General features: G+C 30.5%; 2 protein-coding genes across 7 annotated transcripts; both read left to right on the forward strand.

Moving 5' to 3' along the window:
* The first annotated feature begins 1,450 nt into the window (after positions 1 to 1,450).
* LOC132930199 (UDP-glucosyltransferase 2-like) lies at positions 1,451 to 13,501 on the forward strand. Of its 3 annotated transcripts, none has more exons than XM_060995929.1 (4): positions 1,454 to 2,554; positions 10,426 to 10,645; positions 10,733 to 10,952; positions 11,027 to 13,501. In XM_060995929.1, exons 1-4 carry the CDS (start codon positions 1,706 to 1,708, stop codon positions 11,310 to 11,312), a joined length of 1,575 nt encoding a protein of 524 aa, XP_060851912.1. In that variant the 5' UTR covers positions 1,454 to 1,705; the 3' UTR covers positions 11,313 to 13,501. The 3 variants fall into 3 exon arrangements, with proteins under 3 accessions (XP_060851914.1, XP_060851912.1, XP_060851913.1); XM_060995930.1 differs by lacking the exon at positions 1,454 to 2,554 and adding an exon at positions 6,244 to 7,530; XM_060995931.1 differs by lacking the exon at positions 11,027 to 13,501 and having other exon boundaries at positions 1,451 to 2,554; positions 10,733 to 10,956.
* Positions 13,502 to 14,168: 667 nt separating this feature from the next.
* Positions 14,169 to 17,367, forward strand: LOC132930692 (UDP-glucosyltransferase 2-like). 4 transcript variants are annotated; one of them, XM_060996702.1, is made up of 5 exons: positions 14,169 to 14,529; positions 15,111 to 16,044; positions 16,427 to 16,646; positions 16,705 to 16,924; positions 17,017 to 17,367. In XM_060996702.1, the coding sequence occupies exons 2-5, from the start codon at positions 15,223 to 15,225 to the stop codon at positions 17,309 to 17,311; spliced, it is 1,557 nt and encodes a 518-aa protein (XP_060852685.1). In that variant the 5' UTR covers positions 14,169 to 14,529; positions 15,111 to 15,222; the 3' UTR covers positions 17,312 to 17,367. The 4 variants fall into 4 exon arrangements, with proteins under 4 accessions (XP_060852685.1, XP_060852683.1, XP_060852684.1 ...); XM_060996700.1 differs by having other exon boundaries at positions 15,203 to 16,044; XM_060996701.1 differs by having other exon boundaries at positions 14,169 to 14,313.
* Positions 17,368 to 20,752: the final 3,385 nt, after the last annotated feature.

A 20,752-nucleotide genomic window follows, 5' to 3' on the forward strand; every position in this document is an offset into this window, starting at 1 on the left:
GCTCAGCGTTTCGACATGCAGTTAACGTCGCGGCCCGCACACTGCTGTATTGTGGCGGTCACTCTCGGTAATTACAGTATTTCGGTCGTCGTGTCACACGTGTTCACAGAATATTTCGTAGCTGACACGTTCTACTGATGGCTGCATAACCATATTTATCTAATATACACCACCCTTTATGTATTATATACGTCACCGATATATATAGTGTGTTCACGGTGGCCTCTAAACGACAACCCTACGACCTCGGGCAACCCAAAAAATAGCCTATGCAAGTGTTTGTCAACGCGCACCACGTTATCGAACCCTTCGAACCCGTGTCGTTGAACCGCGTGTGTGTTGGTGTCATACTCTTGACTGTGCTCCAACTGCTACGTTAATGTACGATGTGTGTAGTCGGCGAAGTACCTTTTCTGGTATCGTCCACTGACGACGAGGTGAAAAACTCTTAAAGCCTTATTGCGGTGACTGAAGACTGATAATATTAATACAATAAATTCTAAAAGTAATTAAAATGCATAAATCACTTTTAATCGAATGTCTTAAGTCAAATTTGTATAAAATATTTTTTTTTTTTTTAAAACATTAAAATTTGACCGATTTAAGATAGGTGTTGTACGTGAAAAAACAGGCTATATTTTATGTATTATCTTCATTATATGTTAAATAGCAATTGTCTTATTTATATTAGGACATAACATGGAATAGTATATTTTTTATTCAATTATATAACTAAAGATAAATCATTCGAACTATAAAGTCTTATGGAATTTTAAATAGTATAGGTATCTATTTATTATAATCTTTCCATTATTCTAAAATACAACTTTCCCCTATTACTATAATCTTCATAAATAAAATGTATTAATCCGTAAAATGGGTTTTTATGATATTATGCAAATACCTATATTAATACAAAGCCATTTAATATTATTGCTTATAAATGAATATGTATTTGTTAAGTAAGTTAATTTGTATTATTAACTACACATAAAAGTTTTTTATTATTATTATTTTTTTATAGTTATAGTTATATATATTATATGTATTATCTTAATATGCAGTTATGCATTTTAGTATACTTATTATATTATGTTTGTACGAGTTTTTACTAAATATTATACGCATCTATATTACCGTGTTGGCTTGATAAACCATTGCAGGTTTTTGTTTATTTTTATTATTGATATTATATGACAATAAGTTTCATCTTTCACTCTGCACATGGGTATTATAAAAATGGTTCCTACCCGATAAGAAATATAATGTTTCTGTAAAATAAAAATGAATAATCATTATAAATAATTCACAAACGCGTGGGATCATATATATCCCATAAAGGTGCAATACATTTAACCTTTAGTTAGAACTCGAGATAATAATTCACGTAGTGCACGCACATAAAATATAAATAGATAGATAACATTTGGTAATCACAATAATGTGGCGAGTCTAAAAATCAGTGATTTGTACCTATTCATCATTCATCGAAAAACTACGTCTTTGAACAACGACCGTTAAAAAATCTGGACAGAAACAAAATCACAAAACAAAATAAAAACAAAAACAATTTGAAAATAAAAAAAACCTTCAAATCCATCGTCGCGAAACTCTTTAACCGGTTACAACATTTTGTGCCGAGTCGTGAACGTAATGTTATAAATATTTTCGAATAATATCGCCACATCGGTGTTATAGGTACAATATGGAACGTGTTACAAAACAGTGCGTCCCCGCTGCCGCCGTGACCTGTGCGTTCGTTGTGCTTTGTGCGGTATCGCCTCCGACGACAGCCGTCAACGTGCTGGCCATCGAACCATTGCCGGCCCGGAGCCATTGGACGTTTATGCGGGCGGTGGTCAGGGCGATGGCCACCGGTGGCAGTGGTCACAACGTGACGGTGTATACGCCGTTCGCGTCGTCATCGGCGGCTACTGCTGGCGTCTGTGACGGGGGCCCTATCGGTTGCGGGTACGTGGAAATACCGCTGTGGCTTGGCGTGCCCGATAAGGTTGCGCTGGACGTGCGGACAGCCGTCGCTGATTTCGCAGACCAGTGGCGGTTTGTGGGCATTGCCGTGGACAAGAGCAGGACGGCGTGTGGCCGGCTGGACCGAATGGCAGCCGCCGGCCACTTTACGGCCGATGTACGGTACGACATGGTCGTCGTCGAGCTCGTGTCATCCGAGTGCACGTCTCGCGTGTCCAGCGCACTGGGTGACGTGCCGCTCGTGTATGTGTTCCCGTCGCCGATGGCCTCGTGGATGGAGGCCAAAGCGCTGGGCACCAGCCCCGGCCCGTCGTATGCGGCCCGGATGTTCGCCCGATACGCGGTGCCCGACACGTTTGCTAGGCGGCTGGAGAACGCGTACGGCTGGACCGTGATGGCAGCGTTACAATGGTTACACGAGCGAGACGACGATCAGACCGGCTACCGTAAGCCCGCTGTCACGTTCGTCAACACGGATACGACTGTGGAAAAATCCGTGCCCACCGTTCAGAATATGATCGGGATCGGCGGTGTACATCTTCCGCCACTTGAACCTATACTTCCGGTAAGTCATGTTTAAAAGACACGTCATTTGCGCACGGCAACGACGGTAATATCGAAAAAGTCAAGCAATACCATCAAATTAATTAATTTTTACTAATAAAGTATGCTGTTGATATCTGTTGCCGACCGATTCCGTGTATTTTTCATCTTATGCAGTAACTTTACGGGGAAATGAATTTAAAACTTAGCTTTCATATTTATGGGTTAGCGTACATCATATTCGTAAATTTTTTTTCAAAAATCTTAATTCTAACTAGGAAAGTGTAGGAATTAGAATTACATATTTTATGACACTTGATAATATGATTTTGATTTTGAGAGAGAAATTAAATTTCGTGCAAAATTAAAAATTTGGATTGTATTGTAACATTTGTTACACGCCATGTATATCAATTATCTATTATTATTATCTATTATACGATAAACACACTATATAATTGACTAATACAAAATATACACACTAAACACTTTTTACACGCCCGAAATATTACTTAATATATTAAAACGACACATGGCAAGCAGTTTGACACTAACCATCAACACGAGCGAACTCAGCAATACACTTATTAACTGCAGCCATCTCTAAAACAGTAAAATATTATTTTAAATATAATAATTATTAGATATATAAACCAAACGTATCTTATTATTATTGATTAATACCTCATACACAGGGCTTCAACCCTCAGCTATAGAAAACTTATTCATGAGGAATAGAAAACCTTCTTTGAATAACTAATAATATTTTAACAAGGTTCCTCCAACCACATATTATAGTATGTTCATAGGGTGCATTATATTCGCAAAAAGAAATTTTAAATATATTTATTTTAAAAAGGATATGATTAGAAAATCGTATTTCTGGCCATTTTATGTGACTTTGATTTTGCAATGCAAGGATCTCCCTCCCTCTCTCCCTCTGTGCACGCCACTGACCACTGTACACTGGTGACTACATATCGTTTGTCGAGCGTTTCTCAAGGACACCGGATGGCCTATTATTGTTATCCTGAAATTTATTGTGTCATGACCGGCTGGGAAGTCACTGAGACTTTTATGCATTTCTCTCGATCGTCGTTCATCATAGTGCCGTTGAATCTTCAACGAAAGCCACGGCGTGTGCGACATCATGGACCGATTCCTGTCGCGAGACGTCGGCGCCTACGACCTGTTCATCACGGAACCGCTGGGCAGCGACTGCGTGTCGCACGCGGCACGGCGGCTCGGCGTTCCGCTCGTCTACGTCGTTCCCGCGCCCCTGCTGCCCTGGATCGAAACGGCCGCGTTCGGCCACTACTCCAACCCGGCGGTCGTGCCGCACCTGTTCGCCGCGTACGCCGTGCCCGACACGTTCTACCGGCGACTGCACAGCGTGGCCATGCACCTGTACACGGTGGTCGCCAACTACTGGTACACGGCGACCGCGGCTGCCGTCGAACGTCGGCCCTACGACCTCGCGCCGCCCGTCATACCCGCCCTGGTTTTCGTCAACACTCACCACGTTACCGAACCACCTAAACCGAGTCGTCATATATTGTTGGTACCATAATTTTGATTCAAAATATTATTGCATTTATTCCCTAACCCTATATTTTGTTCAGTAGTTGATTTTGGTTTAAAAACATTAATATACATAAAAGATAATATTATGTCGTGTTCGAATTCTGCAGCTGTCCACCAAAATACCACACATAGGACATTTTTGACAATTATAATAATATGTGTTTTATCGGAGCATCGGTGTATCTCATATAAATCAACAATAAAATATATGATTATTATTATCGGGCGACGGTCGTTCTAAATGGTCTAATTACTCAAACGTTGTTTATTTAACGATTATATTATAGATACGCTGGAACTCATTAGCCCGTTTAAATCATCTTTGAATGTTGTTATTATATGACTATAACCTTAAATGTGTCACGTTATATTATAAAAAAACATTCTATTATGTCCTATTAGTAACGTTTTGAATAATTTTCAGAACTGAGGCAAACTACCATATTTGGCTACCCATGCACCCACAGCTTTTAATCTAATTTATTTTTTTTACTTAATAGTATATCTTTATTAAAAACTTTTTATCACAATAAATCCATTGCATGGTACCATCTTATTTTGATTTTTAGGAGATTGCTTAAAAAAGCCTATATTATTGCACGCTATACGATATACGATAGTAACGTTTGTATGCTGGAGGCTGGACGAATTTTGTATCATTACAAATTACAATATTGTATTTTGTATAGATATTATATTGTATCGATAAGAAAAAAATAGTCTTGTTTAGTGATGTAGTCTATGTTGGCTTTGGTGAACTACAGACATATTTTGATATAGTTAACCTATAGTTACTCTCTACTCGTGGTCCGTGGATAATAAACACTATTATGGTGATTATATAATTAATAAATCTTGTTTTTGAGGAACTAATATGAATGTGTTTTAATTTATAATATAATTTGTACCATATTTCAAAAGAAAAAAAAATTTAAAAAATTACTCTCGTTTTAGATCACATACCTATAATAGTATAATATATATATTAGGTTAGACGTCAGTAAAGTTGCTCCTCACTACATGGTTTCAAATATATTATTTTGGTAACAACATTTTTAAATTTTTATGTTAAACATGTCTCGCGAAAATAATTGGAATTCTTTGTAGGGTCTGTAAAATCCAAAATATTTACGTAGGTGGGAGGGCTGCGTTCATACATCTCTCTAAACATGGTTAATATAATATTATTAACATAGTAATAAGTAATAACACTGTGTGTTTGTGTTCTTACTCCTGGTTAAGGTTATAAGTATTTTTTAAATTGTAATATTTTACATACACGCATATAACTTACTTAAAAATATTAATTTTATAAAAAATCAATATACAAACATATATATAATATTAGTATATTATAATAATATTACCGTTGAGTAAATTCGATACAATATTAATTATTGATAAAATCTAATAAAGCCCATGAAAATAACGGTATACGTAATGTAAAATACTCCATTCCAACCTATACCACAATTTTTGTTGGACATTGTTGAAAAGGTCCCATTATTTCTTGAAATTTGATTTATATTATACACACTTATTAAAAAAACGACAATAACTTATCATTACCTAAACACGGTAGTAGAACTTATCCAACAATGTCTGAAAAAATTACAATATATATATATATATATATATATATCCATTGTTGGACATAATCGTAAAATACTTTTATATTACAAAAATGTCTCAAATATTTTATAAAACAATAAAAAAAAATGACGTAATTAATGTTTTATCTGTGAGTAAAATAATCTGTGTAAAAACATTTAATATTCAGATATTATTATCATTTTATTTATTTTCCATTCGTGGATATTCCAATTTGATCAATTTCTAATTATATCGCATCATGTGAACAACAGTTGTACCTATATCTAAATGATCACATAATAATATATAAGCAGTGCGCCGGTGCCGCAATAAATTGACGTACTTACGTATTATACGGCAATATCTATACCTATTAATATCGTTTAGCGCAATTGATGTATAACCTTTTTATTATATTTTTAATATAATTTCTAAATTTAAAGTAATTAATTTTTATTTTATTTCGAAAACGGCTCTTGATAGTTATACATTGAACAAACGTACTTATTGCGATGTTGCTCATGACAGTATCGAAATTTTGATCTAATTAGCAAATCGTACCGTGAATGAACACTAAACACACTATAATTGTGTAATTTATTAATTTTATTAACATTATCAAAAGGTTTCAAAACATTATTTAAGGTCAAGTACGATATGATAAAATAAGGAAGACTATAAAAGCATTATAGCGTGGTGAACAATGAAACGAAAAAAAAAATTATTCCTAATTGGAATCAGTAGAAGGGAAAAGTCCAGTGTCCAAAAATAATAAACGGCATATCATTACGCAAACTATACCGTCGTCGAACACGTTCAGTACATAAAAAATATGCTTTGACGACGGTAAAGCACACGCCACATGCCATCAACACTCTAACACTCGTAGCATATTATATAGTACACGATTGTACAGAACTGGACGGCGTTTACCGAATCGGTCGCAAAACCGGTTAAAATCTGCACACGACAGTCATGACCGGACGACCATCGTGGTGTGGACTCGCGGCCGTTTGCTTGCTGGTGGCTACTGCGGGTTTGCCGCGGCCCGTGCACGCGGCCCGCGTGCTGGCAGTCGAGACGGTGGCCGCCAAGAGCCACTGGAACGTCATGAAAGGCGTGCTGCACGCCTTGGTTGGCCGCGGCCACGCGGTGAAGGTTTACACGCCGTTCCCGGACCACGGGACGCCGCCGACCGACAACTATACGGAGGTGGAGACGTCCGCCCATTACCACATTAGCGACACGGACGAGACCGCGACGGCTGCTGTCAACATGAATGCCTCCGTGGTGGTGCCGCTGTTCGCCCGGACGTCGTTCATGGTGCCATTCATCGCCAACTCTAGCCGTCTCGTGTGCGACATCATGGACCGATTCCTGTCGCGAGACGTCGGCGCCTACGACCTGTTCATCACGGAACCGCTGGGCAGCGACTGCGTGTCGCACGCGGCACGGCGGCTCGGCGTTCCGCTCGTCTACGTCGTTCCCGCGCCCCTGCTGCCCTGGATCGAAACGGCCGCGTTCGGCCACTACTCCAACCCGGCGGTCGTGCCGCACCTGTTCGCCGCGTACGCTGTGTCCGACACGTTCTACCGGCGACTGCACAGCGTGGCCATGCACCTGTACACGGTGGTCGCCAACTACTGGTACACGGCGACCGCGGCTGCCGTCGAACGTCGGCCCTACGACCTCGCGCCGCCCGTCATACCCGCCCTGGTTTTCGTCAACACTCACCACGTTACCGAACCACCCAGACCCGTGCCGGCGAACCGCGTGGACGTCGGCGGCATACATTTGACCGCACCCCGACCGCTGCCGGCCGTAAGTATACGAGTGCGAGTCGACGCGTGATGTATTGTCGGCACAATATTTTTGATTTCTGTACTCAAATTATTAATAACGCGTTTATTCCCCATGTTTGGTTCCGTAATCGATTTCGGTTTAAAATTCATCACGTAATACATAACAGGTCGTTAAATTTCCCCAAATCGGATATCTCACGATAGGGTCGTTATATGCCGCAGGTATAGGTGATTTCCGTTGTCTGCCGTTATGTGCACCGAATGTGTTTTTCACGAAAACACGTATACTACGATTTAAATCAAAATAAATTTGAGTTATTGTTGGGTACTTCATATAATATATTTTTAGAGCTTCGGATCCTAAATCCATGCGACCGTTATGTTAGTCCGACTAACTTAGTCATAATCGTAAACTATAGAAGAACTAATTATTACCTATATATGTGTTATGGTCAATAATATGTAGATTATTCTATTATAGTATGTTTCGTGATTTCTACACGGCCAGCGGATTTTAGTCACTGTGTAAAATTGTAAAATTATTGTTGTTTAGTTACAATAATATTTTACTGTTCTATAATAATATTATAAATTATAACAGTTTATTATATCCTTTAATATACTATTCAGTGTATTTCCCGAACCGCACAGCTGCGTAGTTTCAATTACCTAGTTGTCGTTATTGAAAAAATTCTATATAAAACGATTTTTAAATGTTATTCTAATTTAAAATTGATTTCGAATAATATAAACAAATAAACATCACCAGTGTATAATTTCAAAGAAATATTTTATAAAATAAAATAACAATTATACAAAACGTACAAAATATATTATAAATGTTACAAGTTACAATGATAATTTAAAACTTTTAATGTACCTTTTAAAATAAATAATATCTATACAACTATACAAGTACCGCATTAATGTATTTTTAAATATAATATTAACCTAATTGATTATTCATTTGTCCAACCTAAATAATTGCTCGGAGTATTCGATTCATTAAAAAACTCTTAAAACGTTACAATATACATTAGTACCTATGTCCCTGTACTTAACATATGATAGTTTGAACGGATATAAATATTGAAGGTGAGGTTTTATAAAACGATTGATTAAAATCCAAATGAATTGCTTTGAATAAATTTAGACTTTAGATCACTATAGGGGCTAGTCTATGCATTGACTGAAAAACATACTTAAAATTAAATATTATTTAAAGTTATTCGGATTCGTGTATATGTGTATAGTCGTCTAAATAAATCCAAACGTTTTCTCGGTATCATTAAAAATTAATTCCTGTGGCTCGTTAAATATATTATACTATTTACGCCACTATAAGCTAATAATTTCGTGTGTGTATTTATATAAATAAAATACGTGTATACGCTGTATATTGATATATATATATACATGGGTTATGGCAATTACCTATTAAACTGGCCACTGGGTGAAGTACCCCTTAATATGATAGCGTTACATGGACGCTGAGATGAAAACGCCTATATCATGGTACAATTGTACAAACATTTTAAATTCACTGTATATACTATACTGAGACCCATATAATATTATTAATACAGTAGTACGGTCTCGATATTATTTCCCTTCCACTGTGGACATTGGACATAGCCCTAAAGGTATATATTATTTTAAATATTCAAACACTACAAAACACGATGTAGAGAAGATCCCCTCTCTACATCGTGCTACAAAATATGTACGGGAATCGAGAAATATTGGGTTTTAAAATAATAATAGTATGAGTATTTTTCGGAATTCACTTTTCCATAACTTTAATGCTATTAAATTATATATTGCATATTGATATTGTTACAGTTTAATACAAGTTGGAAAATTAGGCTATTGTAAAAAATAAAAGTAAAGGATTTGTATTTGTACACACTGGAGGATAATGCTTACAACCCCTCCTTAGAAAAACTACCGAGATGCTTCTGATTTCAAATTTGCTACTGCCAGAACATAAAATTGCATTTTAAAAGGGAACATGTAGGTAGTAAACTTTAGTAGTCATAGATTCTTAAGTGGAAATATAGAAATGGCCTCGGGTAGTCAAAACAAACTTTCGAGGCGTGAAGTTTCCGTATAATTTTCGAAGTGTACCTCTTGCAGTGTATATTAACTATAAAGGCTCATGAATGATAATACATTTTTAAAGTTATTTTTGTGGTTGAATCAATGACATCAGTGACAGTATCGTGACTTTAAATTAATTACGTGTTTCGATTAACTGTATTTTAAGTTAAACTATTGGAAATCAAGTAATGAGCTTTTGTAATAATATAGCATGTATAGGTTACGAGGAAAACAGTTAATTAATTTTTCATCAAGATTTTAAACTGTATTTAATATTTATTACTTATAAGCGAAGAAGTCACTAACGTTTTAATCATTTTAATCATTTTATTCCATATTATTTTGTACAATCGTTAAAATTATTACTTTTTATCATTACCGCGTTATTTATATATTTAAATGTATCTCAAATATTCATTAATATTTATATTTTTCTTTGTAAATAATATAAAATAAAACAATTAAAATAATGTTCTAAGCTCCACGTTATGTTAGGTGTGATTATGAGGAAACCATAAGACCGATTGTAAAATGGTATCACTATATTATATAATATTATACCTTAGGAGATTATAGTATTTTAGTATTATATAAAATAAATTGTGTCAAATAAGTACATAAATGTGGCGTATTAGTCTTTAAAAAAATAAAAATCAAGGGGATATAACACCTGAATCTCCCCTAAAATCACGGCACAGATCTTATAAATCTATTAGTCAACACAATTTTTTGTTGCGATGCTATAAAATATTTATGTACCTATTTAAAACTTACTTTATACGAGAGTTGTGATATTTATTTTAAATATTTACAGGATATTTTAAAATTTATCGAGGAATCGCCAAACGGAGTTATTTACTTTACATTTGGTACCGTAGTCGCACTATCAACAATGCCGGACCATATTCAAAACGCTTTCAAAGATGCATTAGCTGAACTTCCTCAAAGAGTATTGCTGAAATATGAAGGAGAAATGAAGGATAAACCAAAAAATGTGATGACAAGCAAATGGTTGCCTCAACGAGATATATTGAGTACGTTATAATAAAATAAAAATAATATCAACAAATTAAACAGAAATACAGTATTTTAAAATTTAAATACTTCGTATAAATGTATAGAGCATCCCAATGTAAAGTTATTTATTGGCCATGGAGGTATATCGGGAGTCTACGAAGCTGTGGACGCCGGCGTCCCAATCCTAGGATTCCCCTTGTTCTATGATCAACCAAGAAACATGGCAAATTTGGTCGATGCAGGTATGGCGTTGTCATTGGATTTGTTTTCAGTAACCAAAAATACACTTTTAAGTGCTATTAATGAAATTATCAATAATGAAACGTAAGTGGACATAAAACACGACATATTTCATTTGAATTTGAAAAATTTTATAGTATTATATTAATTATTTGCAGGTATTCAAAAAATGCTAAAATTGTTTCTGATAGATTTAAAGACCGACCTATGTCGCCGGCCGATTCGGTCGTTTACTGGACGGAATACATTATTCGTCACAAAGGTGCACCGCACTTGAGATCTCACGCACTTAATTTAACATGGTATCAATATTTTTTACTGGACGTTATAGCAGTTGTATTATTAATAATTTTATCAGTTTTTTACACTGCATTGAAAACATTGCAGTTGATAAACAAAATTATTTTTAAACCATCATCAAAATCGAAATCAAAACCGGATTAATTATAAGGATAAGGAAAGTTTGTGTTTTAAAATGTAACATATTGATATTATAATATATTATATTATAAACAAGTTTATAAACACCAAATATTTTAAATATTTTTCTCGTAAGATTATTTTTTTCAAATAGTAACACTAAAATCAAATAGCTCTTTAAAATTTATATTGTCTAATTATTAATGGTAGGTATCTTAAATGAAATGCATTTTTTTTCTAATTATTATTATTTTATTGTACGTTTGAATAATAGTGTAACGGAAAATTTAATCTTACTAATCTTAGTTTATAAGCTGAATAAATTATAAAATAATTGTTTAATTGAATTTTTGTCTAAAAAAAAGCTTAAAATAAGTAACTGGTAACTGAGTAGTATCTTATAAGGCTATTAACTTAATGTGCATAATATTATATTGTGTTATTTAACGCCATCTACCTTTGGTTATTAAACAATTTAGAATTGATATATTGTTATAAACATCTACGCAAGATAGCGCTACACATTCATATTTTATTTTGTATGTTGGTTTTAACACGACTTAACGTTTTCGAATGGGAGTTCGATTCTATTTTGAATAGTATAAAAAATGTCCCCTTTAAAATCAGAAATATATTTTATAATTGTTTTAATCAAAATTTTTAGCTAAACTTTTTAGTAAATGGGTATTTTAATATGATTTAATACAATCAATATATTTCTATATGTTATATTATGAAATATTTATTTTTAGAGAATTACAACAGACAAGATGAGAAGAAAATGTAGGAATCTGAATCTCTAGTCCCTAAATACTATTTTGGCTTATATTTTAAAATAATTCAATGTTGATATTTTTATGAAAATTATAAAAACACCAAATAAATAAGTATAATTTGAATAAATCACTGAATTTATCCATGGTATTGCTAGTTATGTAACAGAAGTTTTATACCTTACTATTTTCTATGAATTTAAAAATAATTTTTAAATTTTTAATAGAATATGTTTATAAGTAGGGCTCGGAAGTTGATGAGAATATTTCTAAGATTAGAAACATTAAAAAGTGACCTAAAAAAAATAAATGCAAAAAATGACCTAAAAAAATTACAAATATTTGTTAATATTTAATAAAAATATTTTTTTTTAAATTGTCCTCTATTGTCTCTATTTTACTATAAAATTCTATATACATTTATTAAAGTTTACTAATTAATCAAAATATGACATAAAAATAACAAAAATGTCCTTAAAAATTAAATAAAAATTTTTCGGCAATTCGAAAATATTACAAAAAAATAATAAAATTTAGGTATAATAATATTCACTACAACACGACAACGACAACTATAATCGGTGAGATAAAATCGGATAGGTACTAATCTTAGACTTTAGTCCGTGGTAATTTCAAAGTTCTAAGTAAGTTATCGGCATAATGATAAGAAGTGAACTAATGTGAAATCAGTAAAAATGATTAAAAATGTGGGTAAATGACCAAAAAATTTCAAAAATGACTTAAAAAGTAATAAACACCAAAAAATGCAAAAAAATGCAAAATAAAAATTAGTTGTTCAGATTTACATGTTAATGAAACACATTAGTGGCCAGGAGAGCATCGTCTAAAAAGTTGCAAAAAAAAAAAATGTAAAATGCATCAATTTCCGATCCCTAAAGAATTAAGGTAAGAGCATAAAATTTGAAAACGAATGTTTTTTTTCTAAATTGTAATAATAATAATTCTTATTTGGTACGATGGTACGTAGTTAGTAAACACGTTTTGATTAACATGCAATAGACTTAATATTTCTTTTGTATGCTTTTTTCTTGTAAATACTTTTTTATGATTTTGTGTTAAACTATCAATTTATTAAAATAGTTCAAATATATTTTTCCAACATAAGAAATAACATTTTAAAGGTTGATAGTAAGAAATTGATGACTATTGTGTTACAAATTAGGAACGACCGAGAAACGAAATTACTTGTGTTTGTATATAGATATATGTAGAATCTACATTGTAGATAAAGTATTTTCCAGCGCTGGGTATAAGGTGTTTGAAAGCTAATTTAAGTTCATACTATTATATTTTATTAATCCATTTTTTTAACACTAAAATAATAAAATAATTATACAAAAATTTGAATTATTTTACATTAAAAATGTTTTTTATTTATATTTTTACTTTTTTTTTTATTATACACTTTTAAATTCGGAATCTTATCTTAACTATTTAAATTATAACTTGGTTTTTGGTGGGTTATATGGTTTTAATTTTTGTACAAATACGATTGAATTATAAATTAAATAATCAATAATTTTATAATCTATGGCAGTTAAATATCATGTTATACATGATTTGCTTATCTAAACATATACATGTAGTTTATAAATGAACATTTTTTATTCTTTGATTAGTAAAACGTAATATGCTAATGAATGCATAATATTATATTATATTTTATTATATTATTATTATGCATATTTTATTATTTTTTTTCATCTTAGATATGCACAATGTACCTGATAAATAATTAGGTGATTGAATTTTAAATAGGACAACGCTGTACGGCGAACACTCATATCACCTACGTTCTTTAAATTAACTATTGGTTTTAGTCGTTCTACAAGTGGACTGTGTGCTGTATATAATTCATAATAGATTCATAATTGATAATGCTGTGTGCTATTTTTAGGTTGGCAAATCGAGATGGATTTAAGAATATGAACTCTGGTAATTTTATTGTTGGATGAAAGTATAGACTTTTAAAATATTGTTATGTCGTATCAGGGTTATCTATTTTATTAGAAAACATATGATTATTATTTATATCCTTCAATAAAATTATTTACTATACATTATTTAATTATTAAGTATATTAGCATTTAGTGTAAAAGTAACAATTGATACGTGTGTTATGATTTGCATGACTATTAGTTTAGTTTACTGTTTTATCGTATTCGATTAACTATACATACATGTAAAAACGATTATTACTGAATAAGTGATTAGTACAATTTAGTAAACAGGTTTGTAGGTTTGTTATTATATTTTAAACTTAAAAACAAAATAGTCACTACCGTATTGTAATTTCGGGTGACATCGTCGTTGAGTAGGTAAATGTGTTAAATTATAAATCAATGTTGTTTCAATGTATACAAAAAAACGATTCTGGGTGGAAACGGAATGTCACTGTGTCAACATCTATTCGAAGGATATTTTAAAATTTATTTATTTTTCTACTGGTAATATTTTATGACGCTTTACACATTTTTACTAAAACTAAAAACATAACATATCTAGTATTGTCTCAGAATAAATGGTTAATGATATTAGTAATTCTTTACTTATAAAGTTAAAAGTTTTTAACAGGGATAGTCAGCGATAAGAGATTACCGAGCTGCATAATATATTAATAATCTCAAATATGTTGGAGGCATGCGCAGAAAAAAGGTTCTTAATTGTCATCAATAAAAAAAGATATAAATTAGGTATTATAATACAATTTATGGAATAGGTACGATGTCCAAAAATTACACATAGCCCTAAATTAATATCGAAATCTAATACATTTTTGGAATGACCTATACTATTACTAGTCTTTATATTCGACAATAAAAATAATAAAATCTGAACATTGCAAATATTTAACGAATGATATTTAATCAAATGGCATTGTTAAAAACTTAAAAACACATCGAATAAAAAAAAAATACATTTAAATAAGTGCAATCAAAAGCACAACATTTTTTTTTTTTTTTTCTTTATTAATATATATACAATCTGTACACAAGGCACAATAAGAATATAGGCTATAATATTACAGGAGGAAAATCTTGAGTGAAGAAGCCACCCACTGATGACACTTCGTCAAAAGCACAACATAAAATCAAAATCACTATATTTTTTTCTTTTAAGGTATTGGTGAGCATACCATTATGAAAAAATTCATAAAAATATTGATAATTGCATTTTATCTCGGCGTTGCTGTGTTGTATTTAAAACCAGTGGAAGGTGATCAAATTTTGGCTATTTCAACAATAGGTGGGAAGAGCCATTGGAATTTTATGGAAGGTATACTTCGTGCATTAACAGAATACGGTCATAACGTAACAGTTATGACACCTTTTCCCAGTGGCAACAGAGAAAATTATACGGAGATAGATGTATCCAATGAAACATTCTCAATGTTACGGTTGGATATTGAATTGGTGCAAAAACACCTTACTTCATACTTCCATACAATACATTATGCTAATATATATAGTCGAAAAACTTGCAAGATATTATATGAAAATAGTTTCATTAAGAACATACTGACCGATTACAGATCAGATTTTGATGTCATCTTCATTGAGTTAATGGCATCAGAATGCGTTTCATATTTATCGGCTAAACTAGACATACCATTAATATATGTCATACCACCGCCTCTAATATCCTACTTAGAACGTTCTGTCTTAGGACATTATCCAAACCCAGCTGTTGTATCACATGTATTAGCTAATCACAACATTCCCAGAACAATGTTTGAAAGATTTACAAACACGGGGTTATTGTTTTATACATCATTTTTGCTTCAATACAAAAGTTGGTCCGCAAGAATAGCTGATAAAGAGTCATTTGATCAAATCGAACCAATTAAACCTTCCATAATATTTAGCAACGCACATTTTATAACCGATGCTCCAAGACCTATACCACCAAGTGTGATTCAAGTCGGTGGTATACATCTGAGTCCACCAAAAAAAATACCTGACGTAAGTAATTTTTAATTTATAAAATAAACAACACACTACTACTACGATTATAAACAACAGAGATGACGTCACATTCTCATACGGTTCATATCAATCAAACCAAAAATTAATTTTTTATAATGTTTAACACTGATACGAGAAAGATATTTTGACTTTTTGAAATCTTAATGATTTACATAAATATTTTTTCTACAGGATAAAAGATGATTAATATTATTAATCTAGATATTGCTCAACATAAGATAGTAGATTTATAGTAAAATTATTGAAAAATTAAATGCTAAAAATTCTAAGTCGTATCAAAATATTAATAGTCACATTTCCTAAACTCTTTCAATATTATAATCAACACTAAAACACTTGATATTTATAATTATTACAGGATGTTTTAGAATTCATCGAAAACTCACCACATGGGGTTATTTTTTTTACATTAGGTTCTGTCGTGGCAGTATCTTCAATACCAGTAAATATTAGAAACAACATTATAAAAGTATTAAGTCAAGTTCCTCAGAGAGTGTTGTTAAAATATGAAGATGAAATGATCGATAAACCAGAGAATATCATGGTAAGAAAATGGTTTCCTCAACGAGATATACTTGGTAAGCTTTGATAAAATATTAATAAATAAATATAACAATTATTTATATATTTTTTTAGTGCATCCTAATGTAAAATTATTTATTAGTCACGGAGGAATATCTGGAGTGTATGAGGCAGTGGATGCCGGTGTTCCGGTTCTCGGATTTCCCGTGTTCTTTGATCAATCAAGAAATTTAAAAAATTTAGTAGATGCAGGAATGGCAATTTCAATGAACCTTGATTCTGTGACTAAGGACACGTTCATGAAGGCTATTTTAGAACTCGTTAAGAATAAAAAGTATAGTTAACTATTTGCCAAATCTATACGTATTAACCTGTGCTTAGAATAAATATGATTTCCATTCTTTTTAACAACAAATATTTTTTTAGGTACATGCAAAATGCTAAAATTGCTTCTGATCGTTTTAAAGACCGTCCACTGTCACCGTCAAAAGCCGTTGATTATTGGACGAGATACGTTATTCGCCACAAAGGCGCTCCTCACTTAAAATCTCAGGCGCTCAATTTGAATTGGTATCAATACTTTTTACTGGACGTCATTGCTGTTGTCATATTGGTTATTTTATTATTTTATTATGCTATTTATAAAACATTTATATTTATAAAAAAAATTATGTTTGTGTCAAATCGAAATCAAAATCTGAGTGATAACTTTTTTTACTAAATTGTTTTAATTAAATAAAATATTAAAATATTAAATATTAGAAGTTTCCACATGTAGTTCTTTTTATATTTTGGTTGTGATTTAATTATATCTATACCTGATCTACTGGAAAATAGTATTGAATAACTAAGTTTACAAAGATTTATTATTATTATCGAATATTTTTGTTATAATCAGTAATCTAATGTATACTTAATAATTCACAAATTATTATTATTTTCCTTTTCAATTAAAAATGAGTTGGTAGTTTTTGGGTTAAAAAGTAAAAAATGTTCAGTAATTTTTTTAATTATTGGAGAAAAATAAATAAAAAAAGGAAAAATTTTAAGTTGAACTGACAAATTTTACAAAATTTATTTTATTATTTTGTAATAATTCAAAAACGTATATCCTTATGAGTAGTATAATGTAAAACACATTTTGACTCTTATTGAGTTATTAATGAGTATGATTTTTTTCTATAAATATCAAATAGCGATGAATAACGATGGTAATATTATTTTGATAAATTAAAAATATTAACTGTCGGAACTTAAATTGTATATAAATAAAAAAAATACTCACAGAGATACCGCACAGTTTATATCTCAAAGAGTTAGTATTAGGTACAAGAAATCATTATTGCACTATGTATAATAAAAATGACATGCATACTTAAAATTCCTGCAGTGTACCTTATGGACCCCTACTTTTTCATAATATTCTTATTAAATGAAGTTCATTGATAGAAACTACCTTTAATCTACAAAAACATACTTATTAATTTTCCTAAAATTATGATACTGGGGTTACTGCATAGGTATATTAATATTTTGTGATATTTAATTATTCAAATTACTATATTGTCCAATAAAAGATGAAAATTCGCTTTTTTATTTATACTACTGTAGTAATATTTGTTCGTTGTAGCATGACACTATTTACACTTGGAATTTTAATAATTAATTAACAACTCCTAATGGTAGATTGGCATTAACATAGAACCATTAATTTATTTATATCATTTTTAAAACGGCACGGTTATCATTAATTCAGGTACATGTTGAATATATGTTAAAAAGTTGAATATTGAAAATTATAGACTTACTATATAATAGCAACTGTAATGTTAAGTGGTAGAAGGAATTCAGTAAAGGATAAACATACCTAGGATACCGAATTATTCTTATAGAAATTACACTAAATTATTATTTAAATATATCTAATTAATGTTTTATAATGAATTACCTCTTAAGGTAAAACATAGTAGAACACAATTATTAAACATAAATCATTAAGTGTGGTATACTGGTATTACTCAATTCCCAATAACGTACCAAAAAGTTATTAATTTATTATTATTATAATAATATTGATAATAATATGATGACCATTCTAGGTCCATAATTGTATATATTATACTGTTTTGATTTTAAATGTTTATTTTTTATTACTATATTAGGAACTTGAGTAATGTAAACGCCAAATATTAATTTAAATCGTTTTATAGTTAAAAATAGTTAAATGTATGAAGTATAAATTATTTTGTAAATTTAATATTTATTTTCTAAATATTAATAAGTAGGTAATTAATTCTAGTTACATTGTTACGCTTTGAGTAATAACATAGTATATACTACTGTAGAATTTGTATGTACAGTTATTACTTTTTATTATAATGAAACAATAGCAAAAGTACGGCTTCTTGTGTACAGTCATGAGGAGTAGTTACTGTAATTTATGTATTAAAGTTAAATTTAATAGTAAATTATGACATACGAAAAACGATTCCAAGGGAAGTCGGTCAGTCAGTTTATATTATTAGGTAAGTATATTTTACAGCGTTAATTTGTACTCTTGTGTATTTAATTATATAATAATTACTATCATATAAATATATAAATTTTTTATTTTTTTAAAAGAATAATTACAATCTATACATAATTTTATACAACTATTAAATTTTTTTAGAAAATAACAGTGATTATAATATAGTGGGAGGGTTCTAAGTAGTACTAAATATATAAATAATAAACTCAATAAGTAATACCAGAGCTCTAGTATCTATATAGTATATAATATTACATACCAATCAATTTTTTTTATTATGTACTTATCTCCTTAATATTTGTTTCATTACAATAATATACCTATTACCCGTACATATTATTAAAACTATAATATATGTAATGCATATTTATTTTAATAAGTTATAATAATAATCGTTTTCCAATGTACTAATAACAATCATATAATAATCAAATCATATCTAATAATGACCACATAACCTTATACTTATAATAAACGTTTTATATACTTATAGTATAAGTAATAAGTATAGGTAGTATAGCTAGTTAAACTAGGTTACTACTAGCAACCAATACATCATTTAATGTTTTAGTGAAATTGTATCTAGGTTTCTCTTAACACCCGATGTATAATAAATTATAATTATACTAAATAAATACTTTTTATTAATAATTTTAGTTTGATAATAACTACTTATTGATTTGGTTATTTTCATATGATAATGTGTAATAAGTTTAAATTTACATAATATAAAACCTTTTTAAATCTTTTTAACTTAATTTTTTATAATATATTCTAAAGAGTCTAAAAAAAAAGATTTTTTTAATCTTTATACACGATATATTGTGCTCAATAATTAGGTCTGATCTAATAAAATAAATGTTGCAAGACGATTAGGGAATTTTGCAGCGCACATCACAATACACAAGTCGCTAAAGTCACTTAACTATAATAAAATTAAAATATGATACTTTAAACACAAAAACTAAACTTTTAAGTTCATAAAAAATCTTGAAATTTCTAATAATGAAAGATTTTTATTATTTTAAATTATTAAAGCCGAAATTAATGTGGTTCAAAAACAAAATGCAACGTAGTTACTACTCACAATTACAATATTATGATGATTATGTCAATACACAAATATTGTAGTTGTATTATATTCTATAGTAGTTTTCGAGTAAATGACAATAAAGACAATTAAAATAAGATATAAATTAAATTACTATATATATAGTTATATCTAAAACTATAATAATTGTAGGTATCTATACCTAGTATACCTAAATAAAAACTTTGGTATTTTTTGGATTGATAATATTTTTTTTTCTTTTACTAATCATCACTGTTTAAATTTATTGTTAAATAAAATACCTTAATATTTTGATATTTTGACTATAGATTTTAGATTTTCAAATTATGATTAACTTTGTATTACATTTTTAACATTATTGACTCAGATATCAACAATTTATCAATTTCAATAAAAATATAAAGTAGTATTTTTGTTATAATTAATTAAAAAAATATATATATTTTATATCTACCATTTATTTGTTCAAGCAAGTTTCAACTGAGAAGTTATTTCTATTAATATAAACAAAATAATTGTGTGCTGTTTATAAATATGCCATGTAATTGGCAATTTTTTTT

The sequence above is a fragment of the Rhopalosiphum padi genome, chromosome 4 (genome assembly GCF_020882245.1).
Source record: "Rhopalosiphum padi isolate XX-2018 chromosome 4, ASM2088224v1, whole genome shotgun sequence".
Classification (NCBI taxonomy): Eukaryota; Metazoa; Arthropoda; class Insecta; order Hemiptera; family Aphididae; genus Rhopalosiphum; species Rhopalosiphum padi.

What these genes read in the sequence shown, in the direction of transcription:
- LOC132930199 (XM_060995929.1), top strand. Translation starts at nt 1,706, where the DNA reads ATGGAACGTGTTACAAAACAGTGCGTCCCCGCTGCCGCCGTGACCTGT. An exon ending in CACTTGAACCTATACTTCCG is followed by an intron (nt 2,555 to 10,425) that starts GTAAGTCATGTT and finishes AAATATTTACAG; the next exon opens with GATATTTTAAAATTTATCGA. An exon ending in GCCTCAACGAGATATATTGA is followed by an intron (nt 10,646 to 10,732) that starts GTACGTTATAAT and finishes ATAAATGTATAG; the next exon opens with AGCATCCCAATGTAAAGTTA.
- LOC132930692 (XM_060996700.1), top strand. Translation starts at nt 14,436, where the DNA reads ATGTATACAAAAAAACGATTCTGGGTGGAAACGGAATGTCACTGTGTC. An exon ending in ATTTATTTATTTTTCTACTG is followed by an intron (nt 14,530 to 15,202) that starts GTAATATTTTAT and finishes TTTTCTTTTAAG; the next exon opens with GTATTGGTGAGCATACCATT. An exon ending in GAACTCGTTAAGAATAAAAA is followed by an intron (nt 16,925 to 17,016) that starts GTATAGTTAACT and finishes ATATTTTTTTAG; the next exon opens with GTACATGCAAAATGCTAAAA.